This window comes from Haemaphysalis longicornis, unplaced genomic scaffold, assembly GCF_048455015.1.
Source record: "Haemaphysalis longicornis isolate Haplotype H1 unplaced genomic scaffold, Haemaphysalis longicornis Haplotype H1 scaffold_2, whole genome shotgun sequence".
In the NCBI taxonomy this organism is placed as follows: Eukaryota; Metazoa; Arthropoda; class Arachnida; order Ixodida; family Ixodidae; genus Haemaphysalis; species Haemaphysalis longicornis.
Genome location: NW_027526295.1, coordinates 192,431,967 through 192,447,409, shown reverse-complemented (window position 1 = coordinate 192,447,409; position 15,443 = coordinate 192,431,967). Strand labels below are relative to the sequence as shown.

Genomic DNA, 15,443 nt, shown 5'->3' with positions numbered 1-15,443 from the left:
GTGGCACCGACGGCTGCACTGTGATCGCGTGCCACATGTCGAAATTCTGCGGGTCTTCGGCCACGACGTGAAGCCTAGCCGCTGCACCCGAAGCTGCTGCCGCACGCCCCCGCCGCCTACCCTTGCGCCGAGTCCCTTGGCCGTGGGCTGGCGCGGAACCTGTGCTCGACGCCGGCTGCTGCTTCCGTCCGTCCGCCGTCGTCCCCCCTCGGCACGCCCGAGCAATGTGCCCAGTTCTTCCGCACGCAAAGCACTCCGCTTCCGCGAACTGGCACTGTGAGGGGGGGGGGTGGCCACCACCGTAGCGACTGCACCTGCCATGCCGTGTCGCCATCTTGTTCACCGCCGCCTCCGCCGACGGTGAGCCGGCCGCGCGCGCTATCTCGCCCGCGTCCTTGGCCGCAGCCTCCATCGCCAGCGCTGCCTTCACGGCGTCGTCCAGCGAGGGGTCAGGAAGCTCCAGGAGTCGCGTCTGAATGGCGGGGTCGTTGATGCCGCAGACGAAACGGTCCCGGAGCAGCGAGTAGAGCTGCTCCCCGAAGGCGCAGCCGCTCGCCAACCCTCGCAGCGCTGCGACGAACTTCCCGAGCGTCTCTCCGTCTCGGCGGCTCCGGTTGTTGAAGCGGAAGCGCTCCATTAACGTCGACGGAGCCGGGCTGTAGTGCGAGCGTATCGTCGTGAGCAGCTCACCCAGCGACTTGTCATGCGGCGTGGCCGGCTTGAGCAGATCGAGCAGGAGAGCGAAGACGCGGGTCCCGCAGCTGGCCAGGAAGATGTCGCGCTGTTTTGCCTCGGGTGTGTCGTTCGCCCGGAAAAACACGCCGACTTGTTCCTCGTAGACCGGCCAGGCAGACCCTTCACCCTCGAACGGCTCGAGCCTCCCGTACAGCGGCATGGCGTAATGGCGGCTGGCTTGAGGGGGCGGTGTCTCGGCGTTATCGGTGGCGGCGTTCTCGGTGGCTTCGGCCGCTCCGCGGGCTTCTTCCCTCGTCGCCAGTGTCACGATTTAACCCCGCGTTCGTGAACATGGGAGGGTAGGGGTACCCTCCAGCCGAGAGACGACATTGCAGCGTGCTGGTGGTGAGGGTGACTGACCGCGAGCAGCCGTGCTCGCCGGTGTTTATTCTCCGGCCACCCACAATGTTGCCCACCGAGCCTGGTGGAGCCACTGAACTTAGCGGCCAACGAATATCAGGTTTGGGGGGCGCCACAGACTTGTCACAGAGATGTCAGCGTAACCGACTGAACGCAGAGCACAGCGGATGGTTAAAGTACGGGGATAGCGAAGAGTGCGACAAGGAAAACGAAGAAAGAGGTGGAAGCTTGGGGAGTACACTGGGGGCAGAGAAAATGGCGGAAGAGGGAAGAGGTAGGCGAAAAAGGAAAGCATAGGCACACTCCTTCCCGATCGTGGTATCGCGGAGCCAATCACTTGACCAACGCCGTCGCTATGGTTACGCGGAAGAAGCGCGCTGTTATAGTAAGTCTAAGAAAGCTCCACGTTTTGGTAACGCGGAGGGACTAATCCGTGAAAGCGGCATACACGTTCTTTAAGAGCTCAGTAAAAGTTGAGTCTCTCTCTCTCTCGACCTCTTGAAATCCCTATGTGCGCATAGTTTGCCTAAACAGACTGCAAGATTCAAATATGACAGCTGAAATACGCGCATGCATGATGCTGATGACCAGTAAAAATCGGTGATTTTGAAACCGAAATTGGCATGGCTGAAGTGACGTTGCAGCCGACGAGCGGGTGGCCGGCCGTTCGGAACCCTGTGCGCAACCGCTTTGCGAGCGCGACAGCCATTGGAGAAGCGCCCGGCGGAGCTCGACGGGCTCTCTTGGCTGGCATGAGGACCAAGCTCCCGGACGACCGCCATGTCTTTTCCGCTACATGGCTGTTTGCGCAATCCGCCAGCATGATCTTCAGCCACGTTTACATTGACCCGACGAGGGCAAGTTTAGGCAACTAAACAGGTTTTTTGGACTCAACCCCCTCATGAATAAGCGAACGGGTTGGGTCAGAGAGCCGTCGTGGCGAGTCCAGTTGACCCGGAGGCAGGGGTAGGTTGATTCGTTCGTCGGGCTGAGTCGGCGGGCCACGAGGAGCAGAATACCGTATCTGCGCGGTTCTAACGTGCCCCCAATTGCAACGAGTGCGTAAGTGGGTAAAAAAATAATTTGACACTGACTCATCAGTCACCTCACAGCTGCCCTTTTGTCAACCTTAAGATACAGGAAGCTAACAAGCTGGACGCTCTGATCCACAAGACCTACAAAGCAGCCTTAGGCCTCCCTACCTACACCTCCAACACACGCCTCCTCCAGCTTGGCCTCCACAACACCCTCACAGAAATCTTGGAAGCCCAACGCACTTCCCACCTGCACCGACTCTCCCTCACACCGGCTGGTCCACGGGTACTTCAGGTCATCGGACGCACGGCCCCTGCCACCCCACACGCGCCCTAACGTATTCCCCTCTCCATCCGTCAACGCATCCACGTCCCTCCCGGCCCCAAGCATATGCACCCCTTCTACAACCAAGGCCGCCGCAACGCCCGCGTCCGATTCCTTGAAAAACGCTACGGCACGGGTCCCAACACCTGCTATACCGACATAGCCCAGTCCTCCACCCACCACAGCACCACCATCGCAGTCCTCACCAACGAGGGCCGCCTCCCCACCGCGGCCTCCTACCGCCACATCCCCACGCTCACCGCCGAGTCCCTCGCCATCACCTATGCTGCCCTGATCCACTGCCACCAACCCTACCTGACCATAATCACCGACTCGCAGCAAGCCTGCCGCCTCTATCAAGCCGGCCTCGCCCCGCCAGCAGCCATTCACCTCCTTCAACGCCTCCCCGAAGACATTGACGGCTCCATTGTCTGGACCCCCAGCCATTCCGGCCTGTAAGGGAATGAGGCGGCCCACGCCGCAGCCCGCGCACTCATTACCCGGGAACTTCCCTCGCCTCGCCTCGGCCAAGCAACTGCCCCTCCTCCCGACCCAGCAGCCCTGTCCCCACGTACAACTCCATCCTCTCCCACCACACTAACTCCCGCCGGCGATACCCGCCCCCCTCACCGCCCAACAGGCCTACATCCTCCGCCGACTACAGACCGAAACCTACTTTAACCACATCATCCTATACCACATTTCCCCTTCTCTCTTTCCACCCGACTGCCCACATTGTCACATCCCTCTCAACACCTACCACCTCGTCTTCTCCAGGCCCCAACACCCACATCCCCACCCCTCCTCTTCCCCTGAGCAGTGGTAGTCCGAGCTGACCAGCTCCGCACCGGAGCACCAGGTCGCCCTGGTGCGGCGCGCACTATAGTTCATTCCATAAGCTAGGTGCAGCACTGTGGAGGCTACATTGTTGTCAACAGCCCGCCCCCTCAGGGCGCCTAACTCACCACGAAGGAAGCGACAAAAGGCGCCGGGGCCTTGCGGTTCCACTTGCCGAGAGGGGAGAAGGGAATGTCCTTTCAGGACCCCCTCCGCGGCGACTTAGGCGCCCTCAGTGGGCCCACTGTTGACAACAATGTAGCCTCCACAGTGCTGCACCTATAGCTTGTGGTATGAACTATAGAGGCAGGCCGGACAAGAGGCCTCCTGGAGTTAGGAGGCTAACCACGCCCTTCTACCCCTTCCCTTTGGCGCAATAAACGTTTTGCCATCACCACCACACTGACTCTACCACGCAGATGAAAAAGACACCACACCACGTAGCTGGAAGAAGGAAATTTTATTTGGCGTATGTAGCTGTGGAAGTCAAAAATGAATTGTGCTTCATAAATTGCTTATCCAGCTTCTGCTGGAAATAATGTAAAAGCGGGGAACATTGAAGCTGTTTGCGATTTCATGTGCCTTGATATTCATAATTCTAGGCGTTACGGGCTGTTTGCAGCAGCACAAAAAATTGTGATACAGCTGACCAAGGTATGCGGCATGCCATTGAGGAATTAGTGCTCCGAAATTCACTCACGTGGTGTTGACGGATTGTTTTTATTTGATATAGTTGGATTTGGCGGGGACTTTGTGTCCGTTCCGTATGGGAATGCTGCTGGCCGCTTTAAAGCCTATTTCTGCTTGGGCCCAATTGTAACGCGCACACCAATATTAAGGCTACGTTTTAGCGAAAGAATGTGCGCGTTAGAATCGAGAAAATACGGTATCTCCTTTTCCTGGAACCCCTCCGCTCCCCACACCTCGATTCTTTGAACGGGGTTTATATAAACGCGGCAGGGGTCAAGGTAGCTGAACCCGCCAGTCGACTCAAATCGACCATTTCTCGTCGAGACCATGTATCCGGGGCTTGCGTCGTCTGCTACAGAGATATGTTAAACGCTTCTAACTGATTAAAACGCCTTTCCTGGAGCAACCAGTCATGCATTAATTGGTTTGGTGGTATGTACTGTATATACAGAAATAAATTTGTCCCAGGCGAAATTTCAGTAGAGTTGGCCTTTAAATGGGCGCAACACCTGTGGATCGTCGGTTAGGCCCCGTTTGTGTGCGCCGGAATGAAAGGGAGCACACTGAAAGCAGCCACGCTAATGAAAATAATAAACTCTCCTATTCTCTTCTGTGCCCGTATAGAACCACAACTAGTTTATATTTTCTTTACGGTCTCCGAAAGAACTCCCAGTTGTCGCTGGGAACCTTTACGGTAACTCACGGGCACAGTAGCCCAACTCAATGGTCAGCGCAGCGGTACTTTTCTTCAGAATAAGTTTCATTTACCAGCAGGAAATGGTGGGTGTTGCTGTTGCTGTTGCCAGTGAAATGGTTTTAGTTAAGAGGAATACTTATCCACCAGCTGTGTACATCGTCCGGAGAGGGAAAGAAAAGCGGGTCTTCTCGAACCAACAATTATATATTTTACCAACCCACCTTCGCGACTTCAACGTCATGTGCTGTGCAACAATGCGCAACACATGTCATTTTCCTATTTATTCCTTTGTCTTGTGTTCGCCCCCCACAGAACGACACGGTTGGTTGGGTGGACCTCGGCGGCTCGTACGTGGGCCCTACGCAGAACTACATCTTGCGCCTGGCTCACGAGCTCGGAGCGGAAACCTACAGGATTTTCGATGGCGGCCTGAAGTATATCCACTTTGGAGAGGTACTCACGCTCGCCGAGCAGTACTAGAGACCAACAACACTTTGTTCCTGCCTTCCTTGTCACTAGTAGTAAGCTCCCTAAAGTGCAATGCATGCGCAACAGAAACTTAGCCTATCTAAGTGCACGCAAATGAAAACTAAGTGAACTCACACTCGGTGCTTGGAAGTCGATAGCGAGCGCCGAGTCCCGTTCGCCTGGCGGGAGCTAAATTACATGGCTGCCCGTTGCACACTTCTGACCAAACTAGTATGAAGATATCGAACTGCGATAGCTGTTGAGCTAGGATTTATATTATTTGAAATTAGCGTTACAGCAGCACCGATGTCACATACCCAGGGCACACACTACACGACTAGGCTGACCGCACACCGGTATCTTTCCCACTAACCTTTCCTTCCTCTTGCACTTACCGCCATCCTTAGTTATACCCTTAGATGAAAGCGGCGCCACCAGATGTGGGGGGCTAAAGTCACACCCTGCACGCTTGCCGCCTAGTTTTATGTTTCTACGGTACGCCACACTTCCGTAAAGGCACACCCCAGTTGCTACCGCCTCTGCATGGTTCTTCTTTAAATGCACATTCAAACAACCCAAAGAAGGCGTAAACCTATCGAGATCGAGACTCCTGGATTGCTAGTTTAACGCCATGCAACTCGCGCATTTTTAAAGCTGATAGCCTTTCTTGGTGAGACATGCTCTTGGTGAGAAATGCTGAGACATGCGTCAATTGTTAGGCTGGAGCTTTCCCGCAGCCGTCATTCCTGCTGCATTTTTTTGGGGGGTGCTAACGACCTGTTGTTTACTTACACACGCCAGTTGTGCTTTTTCGCTATGAAATGCGTAATGTCGCATTTAAGACTACTCAAGTGGTTTCGTCTTTCAACAGCAGCACGTTTGCAGACATGCGTCAAACACGTCTAAAGTTGTCTGGCAGTTTTTCTTGTAACATCTTCGGATGACCTAGTCGCTCTATGGGAGTGACTCAGGTTTGGGGTGTTACCCGCCGCGGTGGCTCAGTGGCTGAGGAGTCAATTGTGCTGCTGAGCACGAGAACCCGAGTTCGATTCCCGGCCGCGGTGGCCGCTTTTCTGAACGAGGCGAAAAGTAAAAACGCCCGTGTGCACGAAATCTCGGCGCACGTTAAAGATCCCCAGGTGGTCGAAATTAACCTGGAGCCCTCCCATCGCCTGCGTTGCGTCGGAGCGTTAAACCCCACAATCAACCAATGAAGCTTCCTTCGGCTACTTAAAAGCGGAAATCTGGTGTCTTGTCTGTCTGTCTGTCTGTCTGTCTGTCTGTCTGTCTGTCTGTCTGTCTGTCTGTCTGTCTGTCTGTCTCTCTGTCTGTCTGTCTGTCTGTCTGTCTGTCTGTCTCTCTGTGTTTTATTAGTTCAAATTAGTCATGCATGCTTTTTGTGCTATCGAACAACAAACGCGTTAAAAACATTATTTTAACCGAGAAATTCTAAAAAGGGCTCGCGCTGCAGCCTCTAGCTGGAGACGCACCCCACGTCCAACCAGAACACTCTCAACAGTTGGCAGGCCACAGTGCGGACCCGGGAAAATTAACCTGCATTCAGCGAACCTCCATTCCGTTTATAACGAGAGTGGCGAAACGCGAGGGCAGGAGCGTCAGAGGTGGGTGGTAGAGAAATGTGAGGCAGTCACGTGGTAGGGGCGGCGGAATAGTCCCGTCTTTCGGCGGCATTTCCAGAGAAGCGAGCGGATGGGTGGCCAAATATTTATTGAATGATCGTTATACCGTTACGTTACTGTTTAACAGCGAAAGCCTCCCTTACGTGGTCACTTTAAAATGAAACTTCCGGCAGAACAAAATTTATTTTTCCATGATCCAAGCGAGTCAGCATAATTTTACTGCCTATTTGGGCACTTCCCGAAATGCCGGTCATTATAACACTGCCACGGCTACCGACTCCGCATACCAATTGCAGACAGATGTGAAACGCCTACTTCCACACAGCTTTAGATCAAGTACAAAATTCTATACGACTGTTGCTCTTAACAAACTGAACCGTCTTCCTTGTCACTCGTGAGTGGTACACGTTTACAGAGCGCACTGGACAACCCTTACAATCCATAAATATCCCCGAGACGTCCGCGTGGATGCACAGAACCTCCATCGAGCAACACTCAGAGGAACGCAGGAAGGCAAGAAGAGCACCCGTTGCGGTGGCTCAGTGGCCAAGGCGTTGTGCTGCTGAGCTCAAGGACGCGGGTTCAACCCGGGCCGCTGCGGCCGCTTTTAGGGGCGAAGCCCCTCTCGAGCTGTTGGCGTCTCACGTCGTCGTAGTCTCATGTCGTCGTAATATCATGTAGTCATGGTACTAAAACACCAGGACCCTCCTTTCCAACGCTTCACGCTATAGAACGTAACCCGTACTAAAAGAACACACGAGGACACTCGTTTTCCAACGCCTCGCGCTAGAACGTTTCATCTCTGTGGGAAAAATGCATACAAAAAGAATACGCCGGGACACTCGCTTTCCAATGCCTCGCGCTAGAACGCTAGTGCTTCAAATACACGTGACGTACGGCAAAGCTGTATACCTCTACCTCGAAACGGTTTCATCTCCGTGGGCAAAAACGCCAAGGCGACAAGAATTCACCTATACACTGCATGGTTCGGTCCTCCATTAGTAGAAATGGCCCGGGATTTTTTTCTGATGGAGGCGAGAACCGAAAACACATGTGTGTCGAGATTTCGGCGTGCTTCAAAGGTTCCCGGGTAGTTCAAAATATTGCTTAGCCCTCTACTCTGGCGCGCCTCATAGCCAATGTGTAGATTCGGCTCGTGAAAGACGCCTACGTTGAATGAGAAAAGCAAAGGTATACTCTGCGCGAAGGCACGGAAACATACATTCGAAAAAGAAGCTTACTGCCAAATTCAATCACAAATCTTAAAACGAGCGCGAAAAGCAGAGGCACATAGGAGAACACAAAAATATTGACCGAAAATAAAGGCAAGATATTACCTGAAAAGCCAAAAAAGAGATATGCCCGGCAAACAGGTGTTCCGACAGACATTTTCTTGTTTAAACTGTCTTTTCACAATATCACATACATAGTTAGAAAAATGCGCAACCTGTGAACATTGCTTGTTTTGCTATCCTATGCTTGCATACATGTTAAGGCCTTGTCCAGATGGTTTCAGTATGCTCGTCCCGGCTTTGTTGAGCAAGGTGTTAGTTTATTGTTTGACTTACTTTACTACAGATGCACACACAGCTGCGGGAATAGGAAAGCGAGGACAAGCAACATTACGATCAACCCCCCCCCCCCTCACTAGAACCAACCAACTGAGGCAGCAGCGAAAAAAGTAAATAAAAATGTAAGCGTGTGAACAGCTATATACATGTGTAACTACGTGCGATATCACACGCATAGCGATTCCTTCCACCATAGCAACCCATGAACGCTTTCCCGGATAAGCACAGAAGGCATTCTTCTTTGGTAGCAATAAGTGGAGAAGACAAGGAAACAAAATACAAAATGCGCAAAACTTTTACCTAAGGTGATCAACGCAATAGACACGGATTTAATAAAAAGCTAAAGTTGTGTGGTTAGTTTAATATTGGTTGAAAAATGAGAAAAAAAGAAGTCGTTGGTTCCATGCACCTTCGGCGAGAAGGAAAATACTCGGGATTGCTCATTTAATTCAGAAAACCCAAACCATTTCACCGTGAAGCCAAGCCCGGCGAGCTATATGACGACGTAAGTTGTTAGTTTATTGTTTCCAAAGATGTCTCACGTACCAAGATGGCTCACATACCCTTTCTTTACCACTTTCTAGTCCTCGTTGTGGTTGTACACAGCATACAACATCAGACGGCGTTGTGCATATATACCCCGCCATTTCCCTCCAACGTGCAGGGTAAACCGTACCCATACCAGGGCTCGTGGGCGCACTTCGGCCTGAGCGACCCGTTGGCCTGGTTCGACATCAACTACGTCATGCACAAGATGAAAAAGATGATGGAGCAGGTATGCGAACTGCCCTCGCACGTTGTGCGCGATTACACAGAGCCTCAGAAGGCGCGGGTCACGAGCGACAACCCGCTAGGCTAAAAAAATGTAACTTGTTTTCGCGAAAATTCAAATTCAAATGAATTGTTGAATATTTGGCGTGATGAGTGTTCTTTGTATAAATCTGTACATTGTCCCCACCTGCTATGGTCTGAGTAGAGACTGGCAGTATTGTAAATAAATAAATATAAATATGTTCACCATTGGCAGGATGCGAAGCGTCTTCTCGCGACGATATCTACATTGTCTTCGTCCTCATAATCTGGTCCCACACGTTAGCACGTAGTGCGTTTATTAAGTGATCGCTTAATAAAAACACTACGCGTTACCGTGAGGGACCAGATGACAATTGTCCCTGACATCACGGGCAGGCAGGTTCTCACGAGGGAAGACTGCATGGGGTTTGAGCAAAACTGGTTTGGCACTTAATCAGAGGTGGGTTGATTTAATCCAAGCCAACTTGAAAAGACGGACACGGCTAGTTAATTTCACGCACGGTTAACTGTAAACTTCGCCAAAAAATGTATGCACACACACAGTGAATGTGTGTGTGTGTGGTGCAACAGAGTTGATTGAGATTGCGCACGATAATAGGAGCATTTCGAAGTCAGTGGGGGAGACCTTCATACCTCAGTGGACATAAATAGGTTTCTGATGTTTCAGTATTTCATAACACTTGTTTCAAACCTCCAATCAGGCACATTATCGCAGGGCGTAAAGTTACCCAGGACTTCCCCCGCTACTATTCCCTTCCCCCACCCTCAAGAGCAGTAGGAGATGCTGCTGTCTAGCCAATCCCTCCCGGACCAGCTCATCCTCGTCTAGACGGCAGCCGCGGTCAAGACGGCACATGGACTGCCGTGAACAGGGAACCACTACACGTGATCTTCTGATCAATGCTCTTAATAAACTTGTTTCTCTCCAGCGATAGTAGTTTAAATTCTTTTTTGTCCCAGATGGGAGCTAGGCGATGATGTGCGAGGGTTTTGAGGTGATCATCCGCGGTGGTTGGCAACCCTATAGTTCTGGATGCCATGGCCTGCCGCAGAACGAACTGCCCTAGTCACCACGCCACGGCGGTTATCCAGATCCGCGCTGGTCAGCACGGCCTCCCACTGCTCCGGTGCTGATGTCAGGGTCTCCGGGAGTTCCTTAACGCCCTTACAATCCCATACCATGTGGTACAGGACTTCACTGAAGTTTGGTACCAACACGGCATGCCACCACATTACAACGGGCCATGCCCCGACATTTCGATGGCAACTACAGTGGAACCCCGGTTATATTTCCCGGGGTTTACGACAACCCGGATTTCACGACGGACTATTCTAGTCCCGGCAAAATCGCCGTAGAAACAATGCATTGAAAACCTCAATTATCCGACACGATTTCATGCCTTAACCGCTGTTGCGACCGAGTGGGGGCACCCGATCCGAGCTCCGTGGCCTCCGACATACGAGTGGTAGCGTATATGATGCGAGCGGCCAGCCGCTGTTGCAGCCGTGAAGAAGTCCAGAAGCCGTAGGCTAACGTAACTGTTTACTTCATAGCGAGAGGTGAGCCGAAGCCAAAGAACAATGCCCCGACGGGCGAGGTTACAATACAGGACTCGAGCAGAGCGACAACATCGATTCTCTGCTCTAACAGGAATGAGTTACAACGCTTGGGCAGCTCTATTTATACCCAAAAGCGATAACGGTCAAACGCAACAAGCGGGAACACGCCACGAACGTCACAGACACACACAACACTCTTTCCAGTGTTCGTTAGTCGTCGGTAGCCTCCGCGCACGTTGAGTCCGAGAGAGGGGAGAGGAGGACTCCGTTGCGATCGACGGGGCCTCTGTGTCCTTGAAGAGCGTAGAGACGAGCCTCGCCGCCAGCCGCCGAAGTTTTGAAATGTGCCGAGGGCAAAGCGTCTGACGCGGCTTGTCGCAACTCGCCACCGACATGGTTGTGCCTGTTTTCGAAGGCGCACGCAGGGGCTTCGCCGCACAGTCGAGGAGTGATGCGGGACAGACCAGCGGCGCTGGCCGATTCGTAACACCGCGTTATCCGACAACCCACGCCAAGCGGGCCACCGGCAGACGGACGAAATGAAATGCCCCTGGCCTGTTCTCCGGACCATGACCCCGCTCAGCCGATTCTCTACGCCACTGCTTTCTTCTCCGTCTCATCTTTAGTTTCTCTTCCCTTCAGCAGCCGCCCGCTCATCTGCACAATCGATTTCCTGCTCTCCTCGCTGGCGCCTCCTCTTGTTGCGCGGCGTTCAGTGCAGGGGCAGGGTGCAGGTGTTCATTTCTGCCACTCAGAAGTGAATCGCCAACGAGGTTACGATGACAGGCTTAGGCTTCCACATCTGTTTGTCGTGATCGCGTGTGCCATTGTTCGCACAGCCGGGCGGGGATGGCGGCAGTGGACTGCGCTACAAGGTTTGTTTTAATACAGCGTCATTGCGCTGCACTGCATTATTCTTTTCGCATTTACTTTTTTTCAGTGATTAGGGTTTCCGAGCCCTTCAAAGCATTAGTTTGTAGTTTACGTTGAAGTTTTCTGAAAATTCGTTGCGCGAAACTATTAACAGGCGTAATTGTAGCTAGTTGTTCGGATTTTGCAGCGCCCGGATTTTACGACGCTTTCTAACGGTCCCGAGAAAGTCGTATAATCGGGGTTATACTGTACACGCAACACTGAGTCGCGGAAGGTGAACGTAAAAGTACCCCACAGCTTCAACGTTATAATATACATATGCAGAAAGTTCGGGGAACGTATTGGGCTTGCGTGGATGCTTGCTCGCAGATTCCTGCCGTCGATCCGTGGAACTGCCCTCACGCTGACGAATGGGACGCCATGACACTGCAGAGCTTTTATGAGAACGAGTCCTGGACAAAGTACGTTAGCAGACGTAACCACACGCACACGCACGCACGAAGGCGTGTATATACCAACGCGTGCGGGGCCTGTATAGTTGGCACCCTATTTGGGGATCCCTTTGATGCAGGAGCTGCCGGGACTACCTGAGCGCTTTGGCGCAGGACAACCTGGCCAGTGAACCCAGCCAGGTGTCCTTGCTGTGGGCGCTGTGGTACACCAAGTGCTGCGGAGGCATGCACAGGATGTGCAACACGGACAACGGCGCCCAGGTAATGTGCGCTCCGCTTGCACACCCGCGGGAGGCGCACGCGAGATGGCGCATGCATGTCCTCTGACTTAGGGTGCCTCGACTCACGCGCGTATCCGCCGTACGGCGGCACTGGCATCGAGGCATCCTTCCCTGACTGACACACACGGGGGAGGCATCTGTGGGATGTGTGCTGAGTGAAGGTTGATTGCGCTCAATGTGTGCAGGAGAGGAAATTCGAGAACGGCTCTATGACCATTTGCGAAAAGCTCCTGCGGCTACTTGAAGGTACGTTCATATAATCTGACAGAGCAATTTGAGCGCGGAATTCTCTATGCCTCGTTTGGTTTCACCTCGTGCAAGAAAGATAGCGGCTGTAATGCTTGTATTGGGCATTTATCAGACCCCGCGTAGCACCCGCTGTTGACATGATGATATTACAAAAACAACAACTTCGTTTTTGCATAGCAGACTATTTTCAGGAGGATGAAAAAACGCGTAGGAATCGCGATAAGTGCAATCGAAGCACGAATGAAATATTTCACGCTTGATTTGAAATGCGGTACTAAGGTTTGGAAATTCGATATTCATTGTATGTTTGTAAGATATTATAGCGATTACCTGTCTATTAGCTCGCCCTATACCACCCGATTTTCCCGCCAGCATTTCCCGAACATATGGTTAACGTTTCCCTGTTCACTATTTCTCAAGGTGCAGAAAAACAGTCATTGCTCTTTATTCCCAATGGGCTTTCCGCTAATCATTTACATAGCCACAGCGACAAAGTCACCGTGAGACTTTTACCTTCCCTTTCATGTAGGGATAGTGCACACCCACGCATATGTTTGCACGCAAGCGCAGTTGCCGATTTGCCGCTGCTTTACCTGGCTTACACATAAAGCTTGGCAAAACATTGTGCTGATCAATTAATGGGGAACAGGACTGGGAATAACGTGGACATACGGGGCGTGTTGGTACATGATATAGGAAAAACCAGCGCAAAAAAAAAAGACAAGAGAGAACGACTAGGACTGCGCCGATTAGGAGTGTGAATCTGTTCCGAGCTCCTTTCCCCACAAGTCGCCGGGAATGTGTCCGGCGGGAAGGCGCTTTGCGGGTGCCCCCTCCCATCGTACCTATGGCTGGTTACAGGCAAGGTCGAGTTCGATGCGCAAGTGTGCGACCTCCAGCAAGACGAGAGGGGAGTGGTCGTGGCCACGCTCGATGGCAGGGAGTTCCAGGTAAGAAGGTACAATACTCGGACAATAAATTTCTGAATGTTCTGTGCGTTTTATACGAGACTATCATCTACCTTATTCTCTTCTCTTCAGTGAGGAGCCAAAAGACAATGATGACGTTCGGTTACAACATACTAGAGCTTAATGCTAGGAACTGTAGGAACGTTTCGTGGACCCAAACGCTCGCACTAGTACACCAGCGAATATGGAGGAAAGGGGGAAAGTAGGTGGGAGAAAACAAATACTACCGTTATAAGTGCTTCTTCTTTAGCCCACTGGGGTTTGTGTACGAGATGGCACCTTCACTTCACCACTTGATACGGAGCCAGGTTAATGTGTAGTATAAAAGAGCTGAGATGTACTATCTTGATCACATTTAGGGTGAACACGGGAGCGCGTGTTACTCCGTGCGCGGGAGCCGCCTGTCGGAGTTCCGGGTAACTTCGCAAGCATGCGCAGTTCGTTTGCAACGAGGATATGTGATGCGCATGCGAAGTTACCCGGAACGGCTCCCGCGCACGGAATGATGCGCGCTCCCGTGTTCACCCTAACTGTTGAGCTCGTTTGAGCCCGGACCTCCTGAGACCAAGGCCAATGATTTAACCCCCCCCCCCCCCCTTCAGGCTAAGCACGTGATCATGGCCATCCCGCTGCCGCTGCAGCTGAAAATTCACTACGAGCCTCCGCTGTCCCCGCTACGCAACCAGCTCATCCAACAGACGCCCGTCGGGTCGGCCTTCAAGATGACCATCTACTACACCAAGCCCTTCTGGAGGGAGAAAGGTGTAGCCTCTCTCACTTTGTGGGGATGGACCTCATACCTCATTGTTTTGCACGAAATTTCATTTCAAGGGAATCCACGCAAGCGGCGTTTCGAATGTTTTGTCAACGCTATGCCCTTCGAGTGACCAGGATTCTCAGCGCAACCGACCAAACAGTGTAGCCGTCTAGTGGGCGGCCGACGGGCCACTTACTGTATTGTAAGGAACTGTCACCAATCAAGCCTTATCTGTGTGTTTAGCGTTTCCATCGAACACAGAAGGTAAAGGACTGTGTGGACGTTTTGAACACCCTCTGTCGCCACAAGGCTAGCGGAGTGACGTTGACGAAAACAACAGCCCTGTGACGTATACCGCACGTGACGCTGTAAACTGTGGGCAGTGGTGAGCGTTCGTAAATGGACAAACTGGGATTTTACGCGCCAACGCTATGAGGGCTATGGCTATGAGGTACGCCATTCGGCTTCGGAAAAATCTGGACCACTTGTTGGTCTCTTGCGTGCGGCAAAAGTCTGACGCGCGGGCGTTTTTCAGCGTCTTCTAAAGTAGCAAACGCTTGGGGATAATCCAGTGGGTGACGATTACGATACTCCCTAATGAAAAATTTGAGCGCAGCTGTCTAGCTGTTCCGACTTTGTAAATATGTTGAGGCAAAGAATTTCAGACAGAAATATATGTATGGGCAGCGGCTGTAAGCCTCTGCGTCGGCGGCGCGAACATCAGAGAGCTTCTCGACGATAGCGCACAGCTGCTGCTTCGGCGGCGCGCACTTCTGTATTCTGTCGATGGTGGCGCTGAGCCTCTGCTCGGACTAAGGCCCCTAAAGTAATTTTCGGGGCCTTAGCTCGGACAGGTCGTTCAGGGTGCCTGGATTCGGTGCGCGCGCATCCACGCACCCTAAGCTCGTTTAGCTCTGGCCCCATTTCGTAGCGGGTCGCCGCCTCGGCGCACGTCTCCAGCGGCACTCGCGGCACTTTCCTCCTCAAACTTGCGCCATACCCTCTTTCTCCGCTTTCTTCCTCGCTCTCTCTTCGGTGTCCTCCTCGTTCTCTCGGTTACATCGAGGGTCCACGGCGAGGGACGCCGCGAAACCACAGGAGCGGCCGCTTAAGAGCTGTACTCTAAAATAAAA

General features: G+C 52.5%; 1 protein-coding gene across 1 annotated transcript in view; it reads left to right on the top strand.

The window, feature by feature from the left end:
• LOC144168458 (amine oxidase [flavin-containing] B-like) overlaps positions 1–15,443 on the top strand; it is a 39,136-nt gene that overhangs the window by 15,484 nt on the left and 8,209 nt on the right. The window contains exons 4-10 of the mRNA XM_077697439.1: positions 4,991–5,131; positions 9,022–9,132; positions 11,973–12,064; positions 12,175–12,316; positions 12,522–12,582; positions 13,447–13,535; positions 14,156–14,315. Coding sequence (XP_077553565.1) covers positions 4,991–5,131; positions 9,022–9,132; positions 11,973–12,064; positions 12,175–12,316; positions 12,522–12,582; positions 13,447–13,535; positions 14,156–14,315 — 796 coding nt within the window. The remainder of the gene's footprint in view (positions 1–4,990; positions 5,132–9,021; positions 9,133–11,972; positions 12,065–12,174; positions 12,317–12,521; positions 12,583–13,446; positions 13,536–14,155; positions 14,316–15,443) is intronic.